The sequence below is a fragment of the Artemia franciscana genome, chromosome 13, assembly GCF_032884065.1.
Source record: "Artemia franciscana chromosome 13, ASM3288406v1, whole genome shotgun sequence".
Classification (NCBI taxonomy): Eukaryota; Metazoa; Arthropoda; class Branchiopoda; order Anostraca; family Artemiidae; genus Artemia; species Artemia franciscana.
The window spans coordinates 25,523,749-25,539,871 of NC_088875.1; the positions used below are offsets into that span (position 1 = coordinate 25,523,749).

At 35.5% G+C, this 16,123-nt stretch overlaps 1 protein-coding gene across 4 annotated transcripts in view; it reads left to right on the forward strand.

The window, feature by feature from the left end:
* Nucleotides 1-16,123, forward strand: part of LOC136034715 (protein abrupt-like) — a 159,503-nt gene that overhangs the window by 41,803 nt on the left and 101,577 nt on the right. For 2 of the 4 annotated variants that reach the window (XM_065716072.1, XM_065716073.1), the window contains exon 3: nucleotides 11,487-11,868. In XM_065716072.1, the coding sequence (XP_065572144.1) occupies nucleotides 11,506-11,868 (363 nt within the window). In that variant the 5' untranslated portion in view covers nucleotides 11,487-11,505. Of the gene's footprint in view, nucleotides 1-1,361; nucleotides 4,324-11,486; nucleotides 11,869-16,123 lie in introns of those variants that run through there. The other 2 variants (XM_065716071.1, XM_065716074.1) reach the window with 2 other exon arrangements.

A 16,123-nucleotide genomic window follows, 5' to 3' on the forward strand; every position in this document is an offset into this window, starting at 1 on the left:
TTATCTTAAGATACATACCCTGAAAGTTTCAAACGATCAGAGAGAAAAACCTACCTTTTGTAGGGATAAGGGATAATTGGTCCTCTCCATATATATACAGGCTAGAAATTTTTCGTGATTCCTTTTCAACTAAGTTGTAACATTTATACCTTTTTTTATGCCTTCAAAGTTAGCTCACAGCTTAAACTTAGCTCATTTTTGCACCACGTAACCGAATTTCCATGGCTAGGACTTGCTCATTCTTACCTCAAGTCAGGACTTAAGTCATTTTCCACCGTGTCACTTGTGTTATTTCGTAGCGAATCAGTCCACATCTTGGAGTTTATGCCGTGGTAATTTTTGTGCTGACTAGGGACTTTGTTTATTAGCAAACCGGACTTAGATCAACTTTAGATTAGATTAATCCAGAGATTAGACAGTTCTTTTCTGCACAGAGTGGGGACTTAGCTCACGCTTGCAATTAGTCAAGTCTTAGGTCGTTTCTGCATCGAATCTGTCCACAGCTTGGTCAACAGTAAATATATATATATATATATATATATATATATATATATATATATATATATATATATATATATATATATATATATATATATATATATATATATATATATAAAGCAAGCTGCAACATGCCTACCTTCTTGCAAAAGTTGGTGATGTTTTAGGGTGGTTTAGCGGGGGGAGGGTCAGGACTGTTTAGCTCTGAACAAGCTAGTAGGGGGAAGTCAGGGAATTTTTTCATGGGAGAGGTACCCGAAGCCTCAAGTGTATTTTACAGGATATTAAATATAAAAAACTCGTTTTTTTTAACTGAAAGTAAGGAGCGACATTAAAACTTAAAACGAACAGAAATTACTCCGCATATGACATGGGTTGTCCCCTCCGCAATCCCTATCTCTTTACGCTAAAGCTTTTAATTGTTTTAAAAAATAGAATTGTGGCAAAGAGTCAAACTTTAGCGTAAAGAGCGAGGGATTTCGGAGGGACAACCCATTTCATATACGGAGTAATTTTTTAATTACTCCATTTAATTAAGTAAATTTTAATTTACCTAATTAAGTAACTAATTAATTAATTAAAAATTACTTAATTAAGTAATTTTTAATTAAGTAAATTAAGTAAATTTTAGATGATGGACAATTGCCGTTAAAAGAGGTCATAGGCTTTCGCTATTAAGAATGACTGAACAACTACAGCACTTTTTTTCTAATTGTAATTTTAATCCCATTTCCACCCACGGTCCCAAATCCGACAGATTCCCTATTGAGATTACAGGAATGACTATCTTGTTCTTTTTTTTTGCATTTTACGGCAACAATAACGATTAAAATGGCTATTAAGGCAATTAAAACACTAAAAAAAGAGGATTCTAAAAAGTTTTTATAGAAAAGTAAAGAGTAATATTATAATCCAGAACGGGTAGAGTAGAGTGATAGTAAGTTAACCTTAAAACTAACATAAATTACTATAAATGTGTGAACAAAACTAAAAAAATGCTAAAAAATAAAACAGAGAAAATTCAAATGCACTAAATTCTAAAAAGTTTATATAGAAAAGTAAAGAGTAATATTAAATTTTAGAACGGGCAGAGTAGAGTGATTGTAAGTCAAACTTAAAACTAACATAAATTACTATAAATGTGTGAACAAAACTAAAAAAAAATGCTAAAAAAAAAGAAAAGAGAAGATTCAAAAGAACTAAATTCTAAAAATTTTCAATAGGAGAGTAAAGAGTAATATTAAAATCTAGAACGGGCAGAGTAGAGTGATCATAAGTTAAACTTAACACTAACATAAATTATTATAAATGTGCTAACAAAACCTAAAATCATGCTTAAATGAACAGCCATTACCACAAATAAAAGTGGAGTTAACCCAGCCCCACTTCTCAAACCCTCTAAGAGACTTGTGTGTCATTTGCGCTTTATTGAAAACAATATGTGTGTTGAACAGTAAGACTCTTTCTTTTTATTTAAACGTCAAAAAAAAAAAAAAAAAAAAAAAAAAAAAAAAAAAAAAAAAAAACACGACACTAATCAAGATTACAGGAGAGAAAATATATTCATTTACATGTTCTATTGTTTTTATAAATAAATCAAAAATGTAATTATACATCGTGCGAACTTTAATCTAATTTTGTCCTTTTGATGGACCATTTACCTACAATTATTATTATATTTTTTTTTACTGGGCCACTGACACTTTTTTTTATCGTCGGCTCCGTCTTGGTTCCTTAGAAGCGGCAAACACTCCTATATTTTTTTTTCTGTCAGGATACCCAGTTGATTCACTCTTGGGACCTCTGTCAGGCATTAGGATCTCATAATTTTCAAATAGTAGCATCTATATCCTGTTCTGGTCAACAATTTTACTTACAGACATGAATTGGCAGGAATTGGTACTCTGCTCTGGCGTTTTTTTTTAACCTAATATTTATTTTGTTACATAAAAAGGCAAATAGAACTTTTAGTTCCTGTTGGACTGAGCCATCCGCCGATACTCCACGATAGCCGAGTCAAAACTATAACTAATTAACAATCCCCCCCCCCCTACAAACAAAAAAACAACAAACACATAAAACCGTATTTCTGACCGTCTTTTTCGACAGAATTTGTAAATGTGCGCTTTAATCCACTTCTTTAGGGTTCTCGGATATTTAAATTTTACGTTGCGATTTTAATCATGATTGCACCCCTTTTTGAGGGTGTTTTCTCGCCTGCTCTTGAAATTATGCAAATGTTCTTATGCTAATAAACTTTGATAGATAACCTTAGATTTTACTTCTGACAAATTCCATTTTACATATCTCTTAGTCTGCTTAAAAAACTAACTTTTTCATGCGTATATTGCAAATACTTTCCGTTTTTAAAGTGTTTGTTTCTATTTTCCTTTACTTGACGTTCATTACCGTGGACGATTTGATCAACTTTAACTGGAAAACGGGAACTTATCACCTTGGCATTACATCAAATAGACAGTGCTATGAAGCCTATTTTCGTAAGGCTTAATGCTTGATTTGCAGTAAATCAAAAGAGTACCAAATTGATTTGATGATTTCGAAAATTTAACTATAAATACTATGCACATATCTAATTATTATCTGTAAATGTTTAATACGAATGTTAATAACATTTAAAACTAATATAACATCGTTAACTTAATTTAATTGTCTTTCAGCTGATGGTTCCTTGAAAAGGCGCGTAAACAGATATTCCCTTTCGGAGTGACCTGGAGAAGAAATATCAAAAATATCTTAAAAAAAGTGCCAATTGGCGAAATAGCGAAAACAGACAAATTACCTTTGGAATATGATATATTGTGGGGAAAAATCGTAAAAACCTAGTTAAAGCTATTGCCATTTGCCAACTAGCCAACTAGCCATAGTTAAAGCTATTGCCATTTGCCAACTAGTTAATGCCATTTGCCAATATGGTTAATTAATAAAAAAAAAGTTGATAGCCTGACAAACTCAATTTTTTGTCCATACCATGTGATTTTGCTAAGAAATTTTTTTCAATTAGTGTGTTATAGGCGTAAAAATGTCGTCTAACACTTATTGTCTAAAATTTAACTTTTAGAAGTAAAACTTGTAAATGAAAACATTAATTCTTTCACTTTCACGCCTGTTAAAAACAAAATCGAAATTCAACAGTTTTGGGCTTTTTTGCGTTTCCTCACCGGTCAGCATAAATATGAGTATTTTAAGTGAAGGCTTAATAGGAGCAGATAAAAGGTAATAGAGAATAAGCTAAGAGGGCCGCAGAAGCGAGTCCCTTGCGGCTATAGGCCTGCTGCCTATCATTGTTTAGTTGTTTGGCTTGTGAGCCAAGTAATTTTTTCGCGGAGAAACAGGGTGTATGTTAGTTGTAAGGCCTAAGCACGTCAAACGGGGAGGTGTGCGGGGGAATCAAGGAAAAATTTATCGATTCTAAGCATTGAAAAATACGCCAGAAAAGCTTTGTCTTGCGCGTCGTTGGATTGGACGGCCTATGAGATGTTTTTATGCTGTCTCTGTGATTTTTAAAAGTGCGGGAGATTCAGAAGCAATTCTGAACTGGAGACACCAGTGTTGTTGTGGAACATGTGGACACAGTGAAAGGAGAGACGATATCTCTACCCCCTCCTGCATCTGTTGGGGGTCAAGTGCGCTTCTGGTTATGCTTTAAATGTACGTTTGGTCTTTGTTAAGAGATAATTCCCAACGAGCATTAAGGATTGGAATTCATTAGTGTCTTGAAAATTAGGGTTCTTTGTGCTTTAACTTTTGTGTCAAATCGAAACGAAAAATTGTGATACTGAAAAATTGAAGTTGTTTCTATAGTTGGTAAGTCTTCTTCAAGACAGCGATAGAGTAAGGATTGTAATTTAAGAGAAATATGTTAATCCTAATTGTGTCTGGGCAAAACTTTCGGTCTTTCCAAAATATATATATATGATATATATATATATATATATGTATATATATATATATATATATATATATATATATATATATATATATATATATATATATATATATATATATATATATATATAGATATAGATATATATATATATCATTTATATATATTTATATATATAATTTTTTGTTACCATTTGAGGCATAAGTTAAGCAGGGTTCATCCAAAGAAAAACCTACTCTGATTAATAAGATTTATTAAGTAGACTACAACGTAACCCCAACTACATTTAATGTAGGAATTTGGTCTATAAATTGTTATAAATGGGTTCACCCCCTGGTTTCCCGGAAGGAAAATCTAGAGAACTCTTAGGTTGAACATCTTCTGAACTAAACGTTATAGCAATAAGATTAGTATCGTCAGATTCCCTGTCAACAATGTTTCTGATATAAGCCAAGAATTGGGGCTTTTGAGAAGGAAAATGTTAAGAAAACATATTTAAAGAAAATATCTACTAGATTCCTTTGAAAGAATTGGCCTTTTTCAAGATATTCTTATTTCAATTAACTAAAAAAAACAAGTTGTTTTTAACTGAAAGTAAGGAGCGACATTGAAACTTAAAACGAACAGAAATTACTCCATATATGAAAGGGGCTGTTCCCTCCTCAACGCCCCACTCATTAGGCAAAAGCTTGACTCTTTCTCTCAATTCTATGTTTTAAAACAGTAAAAAACTTTAGTGTAAAGAGCGTGATGTTGAGGATGGAACAGCCCCTTGCATATACGGAGTAATTTCTGTTCGTTTTAAGTTTTAATATCGCTCCTTACTTTCAGTTAGAAAAACTGGTCAATGATGGTATTACCGGAACAATTTTTTGGGGTCATGAAACTATTGTTAATAGATGTATTTTTACTTTTTGAACATCTTTTCTCTCTTGCAAAACTACCGCAAACTCACCGTTATGGAGTTATTCCGGCCCAAATATTCTTGTATTTATGCATATAGAATTGCAATCATTTCCGTTTTCGTTGATCGGAAATTTGAAATCGCTAACGTATTAAGACCGAAAATTGCTCTGTGGCTTTTAGAGACAATTTTTTGTTAGGTTAGGTTTAGTTTACGGTAGTTTTGCAAGAGAGAAAAGATGTTCAAAAAGTCAAAATGCATTTATTAACAATAGTTTCATGACCCAAAAAAATTGTTCCGGTAATACCAACATTGTTTTTTTTAGTTAATTTCTGAACGTTTTTGAATTGATGCATGTTTTGATTTCGGCTTTCCGCTCATGAATAATCAAAACGAAATTTGCATATTAATTTTTTTTTTTTTTGGCTAAATGGCTTTCTCATAGTTTTGATCGGATGATTTTGATAAAGAAAGGAGCTAGGGAGTAGGCCTAGTTACCCTCCATTTTTTGGTTACTTAAAAAGGTAATAAATAGAACTTTTAATTTTACGAACGTTTTTATTAGTAAAAATATACGTGACTTCTGAATTAACTTACGTAACAAACTTCTAAATTCGTATGTTTTTATTACGTATATGAGGGGAATCGCCCCCTCGACAATACCTCACTCTTTACACTAACGCTTAAATTTTGTCCCAATTCCTTAAGAATTACCCTGAACCACAAAGGCCGTGGAATAAATAGTTGAAATTAATAAATTTACTTTAGCGTAAAGAGCAAGGTATTAGGACAAGGTGAACCCCTCATATGCGTAATAATTTCTGTTCGTTTTAAGTTTTAATGCTGCTCCTTACTTTCAGTTGAAGAAACTTTTTCATATTCATTTTTTCATTGCCCTTTAAAAAAATGCTAAAAAATCCTGCCCCCCTTCATGGAATTTCTCTTCCCCCATGACAAATTACTCCATTGAAAGTTCCCCCGCATAACCCCTTCCCCTCTGCCCCTCCCCCAACCAAAAAATCCCCCTTAAAGTGTCTGTACACTTCCCAATAACCATTACTATGTTTAAACACTGGTCGAAATTTGTAACTTCGAGCTCCTCCCACGGGGACTGTGGGGGAGGAAATCGCCCCCAAAGACATAGTTATTAGGTTTTTTGAATATGTTGAATAAAATGGCTATCTCAGAATTTTGATCCGATGACTTAGGGATAAAAATGAGCGGGGGAGGGGCCCTAGGTGCCCTCCAATTTTTTTGGTCACTGAAAAAGGGCACTAGAATTTTTAATTTCCATTAGAATGAGCCCTCTCGCGACATTCTAGGACCACTGGGTCAATATGATTACCCCTGGGGAAAAAACAACAAAATAACAAACAAATAAACACGCATCAATGATCTGTCTTGTGGCAAAAAATACAAAATTCCACATTTTTGTAGATAGGAGCTTGAAACTTCTACTGTATGGTTTTCTGATACGATGAATCTGATGGTGTGATTTTCGTTAAGATTATATGGCTTTTAAGGGGTGTTTTCCCCTACTTTCTAAAAAAAGGCAAATTTTCTCAGGCTCGTAACCTTTTGATGAGTAAGACTAAACTTGATAAAACTTATACATTAAAATGCGATTCTTTTGATGTAACTGTTGGTATCAAAATCCCGTTTTTTAGAGTTTCAGTTACTATTGAGACGGGTCGCTCCTTACTACAGTTCGTTACTACAAACTGCTGGATCCGAGGTTTTTCTTCTTTTTTTTTTATTCACGGGTCTAGATAATACTAACATGTTGGCTTGCGTTTTCAGGATATAGCCCAAAGGTCTACTTTCCAATACTTTCTTAAAAGTCTAATAGATTGGTATAGACTCAAAAATTTATTCTGGGTAGAAACTCGAAAGAAACGCAAGCGAAGGGCAAATTATATGAAGAATCCTGGAAGTTATGTCATAAATTGTAGAACTTCTTGGTGCCGATAAATTTCTTAAAAGTGGCAATAGGCTATTTTATACTATAAACAGGGATTATGAATTTTTATCTATCACACTCCTATAAAAATTACGTTTTAAGCCTCCTTGCCGTCGGATCTGCTTTCAGTTACGGCATTAATTGATAACAGTGGCGTCACAGCCGCATTACAGCTCAGTCCCCCGGGGGGACGTAGTGAATTAAGAATTTCCAAGATTTTCCCGATTTGTTTTGTATTTTATTAGTATTTTTCTAATCTTTATTGGAAATTGTCAAGGTCTTTTCGACGGTAATATTGGGGTAGATTTCATAAAAACCATCAGATTCAGGTGCATTTGGCAAATTTTGGGTGCCCCCATCTCTCCTCGACGTCCCTGGCTGGTAATATGTTTAAACGAACTGTGTAAGCATGGGTTACTACTATTTGCTGGATTAGGGTGCCATATTACAAAATTTGGAAATTGAGGAAAACCCCTTCGAAGTTTTCTTTGGCCGAGGTTTTAGCAATGAGCTAATGGACTGCTGAGATTCATGGAAAACTCATGCCATTGGTATCCAGTCAAAAATATACAGTTTATATTATAAAAAAATGACATATTATACCCATATAAAAAAATGACATTATTTTTTAATGAGGTTGGTTGAGTTAGGAGAATAGAACTTTCAGGAATCAACTCTGAGCCTTTTTGTTCAAAGGCGGGGGGAAACCGGGTCAGTTGCTCCGGGCATCGTAACTGGGAGAGAGAGGCTCTGGGATTTTCCACTTCGATCTGATTGTTCACTTTACTTTGGATTTTTTGCTTATATATGAGTCGGGAGGGGATACTGTAATTAATTTGTCCTTGGGCACCACCAACCCTAGGAACAGCTCTGAACCATGGGAATGGTTTTTAAGCTTCTATCCATGCTCCTTCTTTATTCTAAGGCTTAAAAAACTGCATAGAAGGCGTATATTAGCCAAGCCTTTCTTAACTTTAGGAAAAAGAATAGGTATTTACGTGTCATATGGACCACGCTCAAATTCTCCATCTGAATAAAACCGGTTTCTCTGTCTGTATTCGGAGATAATTAGCTGAGTCTCAGTGAGACAAACTACTATACAGGTATATTTGAATAAATATTTAATATATAGAGTTGTTTAGGCTTGGTATTTAATATAATGCACTCTGGGCGGTCTACTTTCCATAATTCTCTGTTCTAGTTTCCGTAATTTTGTTATTAAATCGTTATATTTTCATCATATTTTGATATATGTCATTAGTATTAAAAAAACCTTGTTTCGTTGGTGTGGTGTTTTGGTATATTTCATTAGGACTAACAAAATCTCACTTCGTTGGTGTGGTCGCTATAATACGTAGCCTAAGTACCAAAGAATATCTTGTCTTAATTTTAGTTTGTCTACTTTCCTTGAAAGTTTCAGAATTTATACTGCAAATACCGCAATTTATCTCATCAAAGGTCAGCGCCCTTTAAGAGGGGGGGGGGTAGAGGTAGATACTTTAAAATACCTTCCGGGTCGTAGTTTGAGCTCTGGACCCGTCTCGGAAAATTTCATCCAAAAAAAGCCACTACTTTCCTAGATGGAACAAAACCCCTGACCTTTAACTTTATCAAATTTTAGATAGCACACCTGCTGTGACATCTACAAATAAAAACAAAAAAAAGGCTCGATGCAGTGATGTTGGGTGTTAAAACGTAAACACAATGCAATTTTTGAGGAAGCCTCCTTTGAAAAAATCTTAAAATGTGAAACCCCCTCATTGGTATAACTCTAGCTCTAACTAAGAATTGCATTTATGTGATATAACAATAGCCGAATTACAGTATATTATTTCCTGAGATTTGTCTGGACTGGAGGTTTCTCTTCTTACGAATCTCCTCTGAAGAAAATACCTTAATAATTATGCAAATGCAAGCATTTAGGACTAGAAATGTTCTTTTAGGGCATAAAAACCAGGAATGTACACCGTGTTTTTTTCCCTGGGAGCCCATATTTCGGATTGTGAAAAAAAAGATATAGTGTAAATTGGAATATAAGAAAATAAAGGTAAAACATACCGGTCTCGAGACGGGGATGGTATGGGCCCAAAAGATACTCTAACTGCTCCTGTGTCTGATTAGGGATCTCAGATACCTTTTTGTGTGTAGCTGACATTTGTTATTTTATCTCATTGGAATTTGCCAGTGACAAGATTCTTTCGGCATAACTTTTTAATTATGTATACTGGAGAAATTTTTGTAATTAATTTTTTACCATTTAGATTATATAGTCTATTTTAGTTATATTAAACGTTTCACAAGTTAAAATCTATTTTATTACTTAAGGTTTCCTATTTCTATGCTTCCCAGTTGTGGACAGTCAATCAAATTACAGTCAAGTCTTGACAAAAGCTACTCAAAACTAAGTAGGAGAAAGCATTTAAATTCCTTCTTGTATATCACCCCTCCTACTTAAAATCTATTATAGCACACACACGACATGAGGGGGGGATGACCTAATTTAAAGATCCTATGCACTAGAAGTCAGGAGGGGGACTGCTCAGTTCCAAAATCGTGTGCAGAAGGTGTCGCACAACACGGGTGACAGAAAATTGCTGTGTGTGGTATAAGGAGGCGTGGCATGGTTAAAATTTGCGCCACCTGTGGTTGAGCATGTGGTGCTTAGAGATGTGCATTGGAGGGTGTAAAGTATATGTACACAGCTTTTACTATGCATATTAAGAACAAGAATATTATATATTTAACGTAATTATCCTGTTATTTGTTTGCCCACCGTCCTCTAAATTAAAATCATTTCCAAGCTCCTGTCGTAAACTACTTTGAACAAGAAAAAAGGGATAAAAATTAAAACGACAAAATTTTAAATACGACCTGACAAATCCCTTTATGTTCAAACAAGATCCCTCAGTTTTCGGCTCGGAATCGATCTTTTTGACCCAGGGAACGATCCATAAGAGTTTAAAGCCAATGGACTCCAAATATCAATTGTGCAAGCTTTTTTCACCTATAAAACCTACCTACAAATCGTTGGCTTTTTGCCTGATTTCTAGGCCTTGGTCCAGGGTTGTGCGGGGGTTTTGTCATGTCCGGAGGCAAATTTTATTGGCCTTTGGTTATTTAAAAAAAAATGGATGTGTCATTTTCATCAGATATCTTTGGCAGTTATGGGGGGGGAGAGAAGATAGCAAAAAGATTACGGGAGGAGGATGGCTGCTCTTCAAAATGCATTAGGGCTTTCAATTTCCAATCGAACGAGCCCCCTTCCAAATTTTCTCGGTTCCTGCTTTCAGAAAAAATGGCCGTGAAAAACAAAAAAAGAATAAGTAATCCAAGGAAGGCACATGGTTCTTTCACAGCGGTACAATGCAGCTTTGAGATTCAGTTGATAAATTTTAGAACTTTTCATGACTAGAGAAAATAATTATTTTCTTTCAATCGTTAACCTGCAAATTCCTTTATCAAGGTTTTTTTTTTAAGGATTGCAGTGATACTTGTGTTTTTACCATTTCTTGTGCTGCACCGGTGTAAATTTTAAAGCTTCTAAATCTCATTCGAAGTTGCTTGAACACTTGCCGTCATCGAATATTTTTGCCAAAATAAAAAGTAGAAACTATTTACCCCCCCCCCCCCCCGCAAATAAACTTCGAAGCGAGCACAGAGAAACAAGAGGCCTTCGGGCGCTTTCCCCCCGAAAAATTAATACTTTGCGATTTCCCATGTACTACTAATTTTTTCAGTGTATTTTTTTGTGTATTCCTGGTGTCCCCCCCCCCCCCCCCGAAAAAGATCCTTGCGTGTGTGCTTACATCAACAAAAAGTTTGAATTATATTATCAGGAATCTATAGCCTACAGAGTATAACATACAGACACATACACAGGAATTCTTTTATCGGGGGGGGGGGGAGAGAAAGAGAACGAAACTAAAAAGAGCCGATTTCCATGACAAATATTAGAAAAGTGGGGAAACTTGTAGAAATCTTTAAGTTCCCGGGTTGCGACAACTTTATTAAATGTGTCTTTTATTGTTGTTTGTTTGGACGTCTTACGGGATGTGAATTACGGATAAAACTGTCCTTTTGGGATTTTGTTCATAGTTGATGAGATTTAAGATTAGTTTGAACTTCAATAAAAAAAAGGGAAAAGTTATATGTACAGGCATTGAAGTCACCAATTTATATCTACCATCGCTCTTTCTAATGAAATTAATCATATCTTGCAGTTAGCAATCGAGTATCACGATGGCTGCCTCTCAAACTCTTGACGCTGGACGTCTGTGGCCAACCCCTTCGCACGAAGAACGTTCACATGCCCAAATATGGCCAATAACATCTAATATATCGCTTCCTGCATTGCCTCCCCCACCTCCACAACCTGTTGTAACACCAGTTCCTCCAAATTTAGTTTCACTTGCATTAAAAGAAGAAGAGCAACATTTTAGCCTAAGGTGGAATGATTATCAGTCTAGTATTTTAAGTTCATTTCGACACCTTAGAGATTCTGAAGATTTCATTGATGTAACTTTAGCCTGTGATGGAAAATCATTCACTGCCCACAAGATCGTCCTTAGCGCTTGCAGTCCGTACTTTAGACATATGTTAAAGGTAAGTATCTCTAAAAACGTGGCCTAGAGGCCTTTATAGACGGCCAAAATAAGGAAGATACTTCCAATTTTAATTTGTTTTTGTTTGAAGGCTTATCTTTTTCTATTGTCCCGTTAACTTTAATATACTTTTTTATTTTTGTACCCAGGACAACTGACTCAAGGTCTCGGCTGATATAGGTTTTCTTCTTTTTACATTGACTGTGAACCACCTTGTTCTCTTCGTATGTTTTCCCGTTTTTTCACACTTATGCCAGATTGGTTTCACCTATTATTTAAGATATAATAGAACTAACCAACTAGATTAGCTTGAACTATATAGTCTGAAAAGAGAACGCCTTTATCATCGCCCTTAAGAATAGTCATCGCCAACGCAACGTTTTATTCTTTTAATGTAGGATTATTTTATTAGCTCTGCACTTGGGGAGGAAACATTAACTCAACTTTCAATTAAATCTGAACACAAAAATCAAGCTATCAGAAAAATTGGGTATCTCAACAAACCCTGATGAGATGTAAAAGTTTGTTTTCCACTGAGGTTTTTCGAAGGGCTGTGTAGAATCCAACCTCTGGGGAAAGAGAGATTCACATGTTCAGTCTGTTAGGATATCTAACGAAAAAGTTTGCTAGATCCCAATTGAACATAGCTAAATGTAAGAGCAGATATCCTAGCTATGTCACATCTACGATACGGGGCATATGATACCTAATGGTCCTGATAGGTAATAAGGGCTAGGCTCGTAGTTGTGCCTTTGTAGGGAAAGCACCTGCTCCAGCCTCTTTTTGAAGGATGGATAGCATTTAAAAAAATCTCGTCATCATTTACGAGAAAGGGACAGGGGGGTCTTGATGGGCAATAAGAGCTAGGCTGCGCCTTTCTTGGGAAAGCACCTGCTCAAGCCTCTTTTCGGAGGAGGGATAGTATTTTCCAAAACTCTTGTCATCAGTCTAATTGATATCCTGATATCCTAGCCATCTCCTTTGGAGTTTGGTCTCGATTCAACCTTTATAAGGTAGGACGAAGATGGTCCCTAGTCTTTGTCATATGCACATCTACGATACGGGGACATGGGATACTTAATGGTCGTGATGGATAATTGGGCATTAGCTCCTAATAGGGCTAATGCTTGCCTTTGCAGGGAAGCACCTGCTCAAGCCTCTTTTCGGAGGAGGAATAGTATTTTCAAAATCTCTGTTATCGGTCTAATTATTTAGAGGTTTGGTGAACCCCGGGCAAACCTAACCAACATTTACAGATGTGGTTTCGGGTGTCCGTTATCGACTCGACTTTTGTGAGGGAAGAGCTTTGCTTCTGTCATCAGCATCCATCAGATCTAAGTTAAATAAATACCATGGATATTAGCACTCAATGGAAACCTTATAGATTCTCAAAAAGTAGTATTCAGTGTATCTGCTTTATTCTTTATCCATGCCCATAAAACTTATTTCTGGAGCCGTCTACTTCGACGACAAACACAAACTGCACATGCAAGTTTTAACCTGGGAAATGTAGTCACGCGTGTTTTTTCGCGACTATAACCATAGATCCTAGTTGCTGCACCCCTGACACCTAAAATCTAGGTATTATTTGGCAGCTGGAGGATTCCCAGTCGCAATGACAGTCAATTTCGAAAGCTGTCTCATCAGAATGATATTGTCCAACTATCACACATACTTTCATTTTTCTTCTCTTTTTCTGTTGAATGGTTTTCATTGAATCTCAATCTATCGTCAACTTTTTTCATACCATGACTCTCCACTCCGACAAGAATAGGTGTATCTACCTGAATCTGAAAAGTTCTAGGATATCTTCATCTATAATCTTTTAGCTCCATGCTTAGGTACCATACTTCGCTACACTTACCGCTGTTGTCTCAAATACTTTAAGTTTTGAAATTCGATTGGGTTCTTTTGCTCACCCACACCTTCGTAAGCTGATCCAAACTCGGTTCTAACTCTGGTACAAGGCCTTATCCAGGGGAGTTACTAGATTTGAACCTTCTCCCCCCCCCTCAAAAAAATCTGTCCAACTTGTAAAAACGTAACAAAAATGTACATAAACAGGTTTTATACGTGTTTTTAGAATTTGTTTTGTAAACTCCCCAGCCCCGAGCAATAATACTGGATATACCCTAGCTCTGGTACTATTACGAAGATATTTAGTCATTTTTAAAGGGTTAATCTAAAATTGCCCTAACACTATTATTACATTTTTGTTCTGCTTTTGAAACTTATTTTCAAATGTTACCTGAATTCACTAAAGTTCTTTTTTTGCATTGCCGAATTCCAAAGAAAGAGTATCTTGCGTGAGGCACCATAATCGTAATTACTTCGCATCAACATTATTCTCATTTGCCCTTCTCTTTTTAAAGCAGCAAAAAGAATTCCAGTCAATTTCAGACAAGAGATCGATCTTTTGGACTTTCTTACCCGTCCTATAATCAAACCTGCATTTTATTTATCTATTTGCATTTCAAATTCAAAAACGAGAACAATCCAACTTAAATTTTAGCTGTTGCATGTATTCATCTGCGCAAAAACTCCTTTCTTAGGCCTTTTTCGGAGTTATGCATACTAATCACTTATGGCTAAAAAGGGTTTTTCTTCTGATCTCATATTACCTTCAACCCTTAGGCTGACGACTCAAGGGTAGGGACGCATAAAACCTAGTGGGGAGATTTTTGCACATGGTTACAGCCAACTCAGCAATAAAACACATGTGAAAATTTTATGACTTCTGGAGTTTTTGCGGCGGCTGTATATAAGAAAAAAGTGCAGTTTGCGAATTGGAACTCTTTGCGAATGTGCTTTTTATACAGTCTACACTTTTTTACTTAAAAAGATTTTCATCAATTTCAATGCAATTGACATAAGCCGACCAATTGCCCTATTGCAATTTAAGGCAGTTGCGAAAAAAAAAAAATATATGTTCCGTTAAAGTGGGTACACGGGCAAGGATAGATGAACAAACCTTAATTGGTAAAAATAATCTGGTTTTCCCCTATAAAGGTACAGACCTTAGCGAAAAAAAGGCTGAATACTATTAGCCAAAGTAAATTTCGACCTATTGAAATTTCGTAGTGTCTTTCACATTTTACAAACTTGTCAAAGAAATTTTTAAGCAATTGTATTCAAATGGTTTATCATCGCGATTACTCAGGTTCAGCATGAAAAGTTGGACGCATTTTGTTTCTAATTGTGCAATTTTCGCCTTTAAAAATCGTATTAGAACTTACCATGGCAAAAGCCGATGAAGATGCTCAAAGAGTCTATGCCAAAAAACTTGCTGCTGATAGAGAAAGTCAGAAAAGAAAGCGTGCCGAGGAATCAAAAGAACAGCAAGGAAACAGGCTTGAGGCTAAAGAACGCAAAACCGCGCAGTTAGATGAAGATCCACCTGGACAGCGAGAGTCAAAACATATCAAAACTGAAAATGATAGCGATGATGATTGGGTTTGGGATTTTGACTTGGATAAGGTCATCAATGCCTACCAGATTTTAGTTAAAAAAACAAAGGTTCAGCGATATGTATTTCATAGTGAAGCTGAAAAATAAAGAAGAAAAAGAAAACTGAAAAAAGAAAAAATGTAAAAAACTAAAAAATACTAAAAAGAAAAAGCACTCAAAGAGAAATTACAGACCGGGACACAAATGACGACCGGGACAGAGGGAATATAAATAACGACCGGGACACTCAAGGAGAAATTACAGACTGGGATACCGGGACACAAATGACGACCGGGACACAGGCAATATAAATGACGACCAGGACACAGGTATTTAAGAATATCGTTCAAAGACAAATTTTTAATTGTAAGAAGACCGTTGAAAGAGACATTTCTAAGTGTAAAATGACTGAAGAACCTACAATGGCAACACCCGAGGAAGCTGCTCAAAACGAATGTATTCACGCCGAAGTAGCTGAGTTGGTAAAGCGTTATGTTTCAGGTTCTAGGTCCGAGAGGCTCCAGGTTTGAACCTTGGCCTTAGCATTAATACAAAAGAAGAAAACAACTAAAAAAGGTAAAAACTACAAAAAAACTAAAAAGAAAATATATATATATATTTATATATATCATCTTTTCCACAAAAATAATAATTTAGTGCTTCTGCTTAAAAACAGCAATCGAATGGATGCCTCCTGATACGCAACTATCAACAAAGTGGCAATCGTTGTGGTCGGTGATCAGTTCTTACCTCGAGATAATATTCTTTATAGGCGAAACAATCAGTTGACAAGAATTGCTTAAACTCAT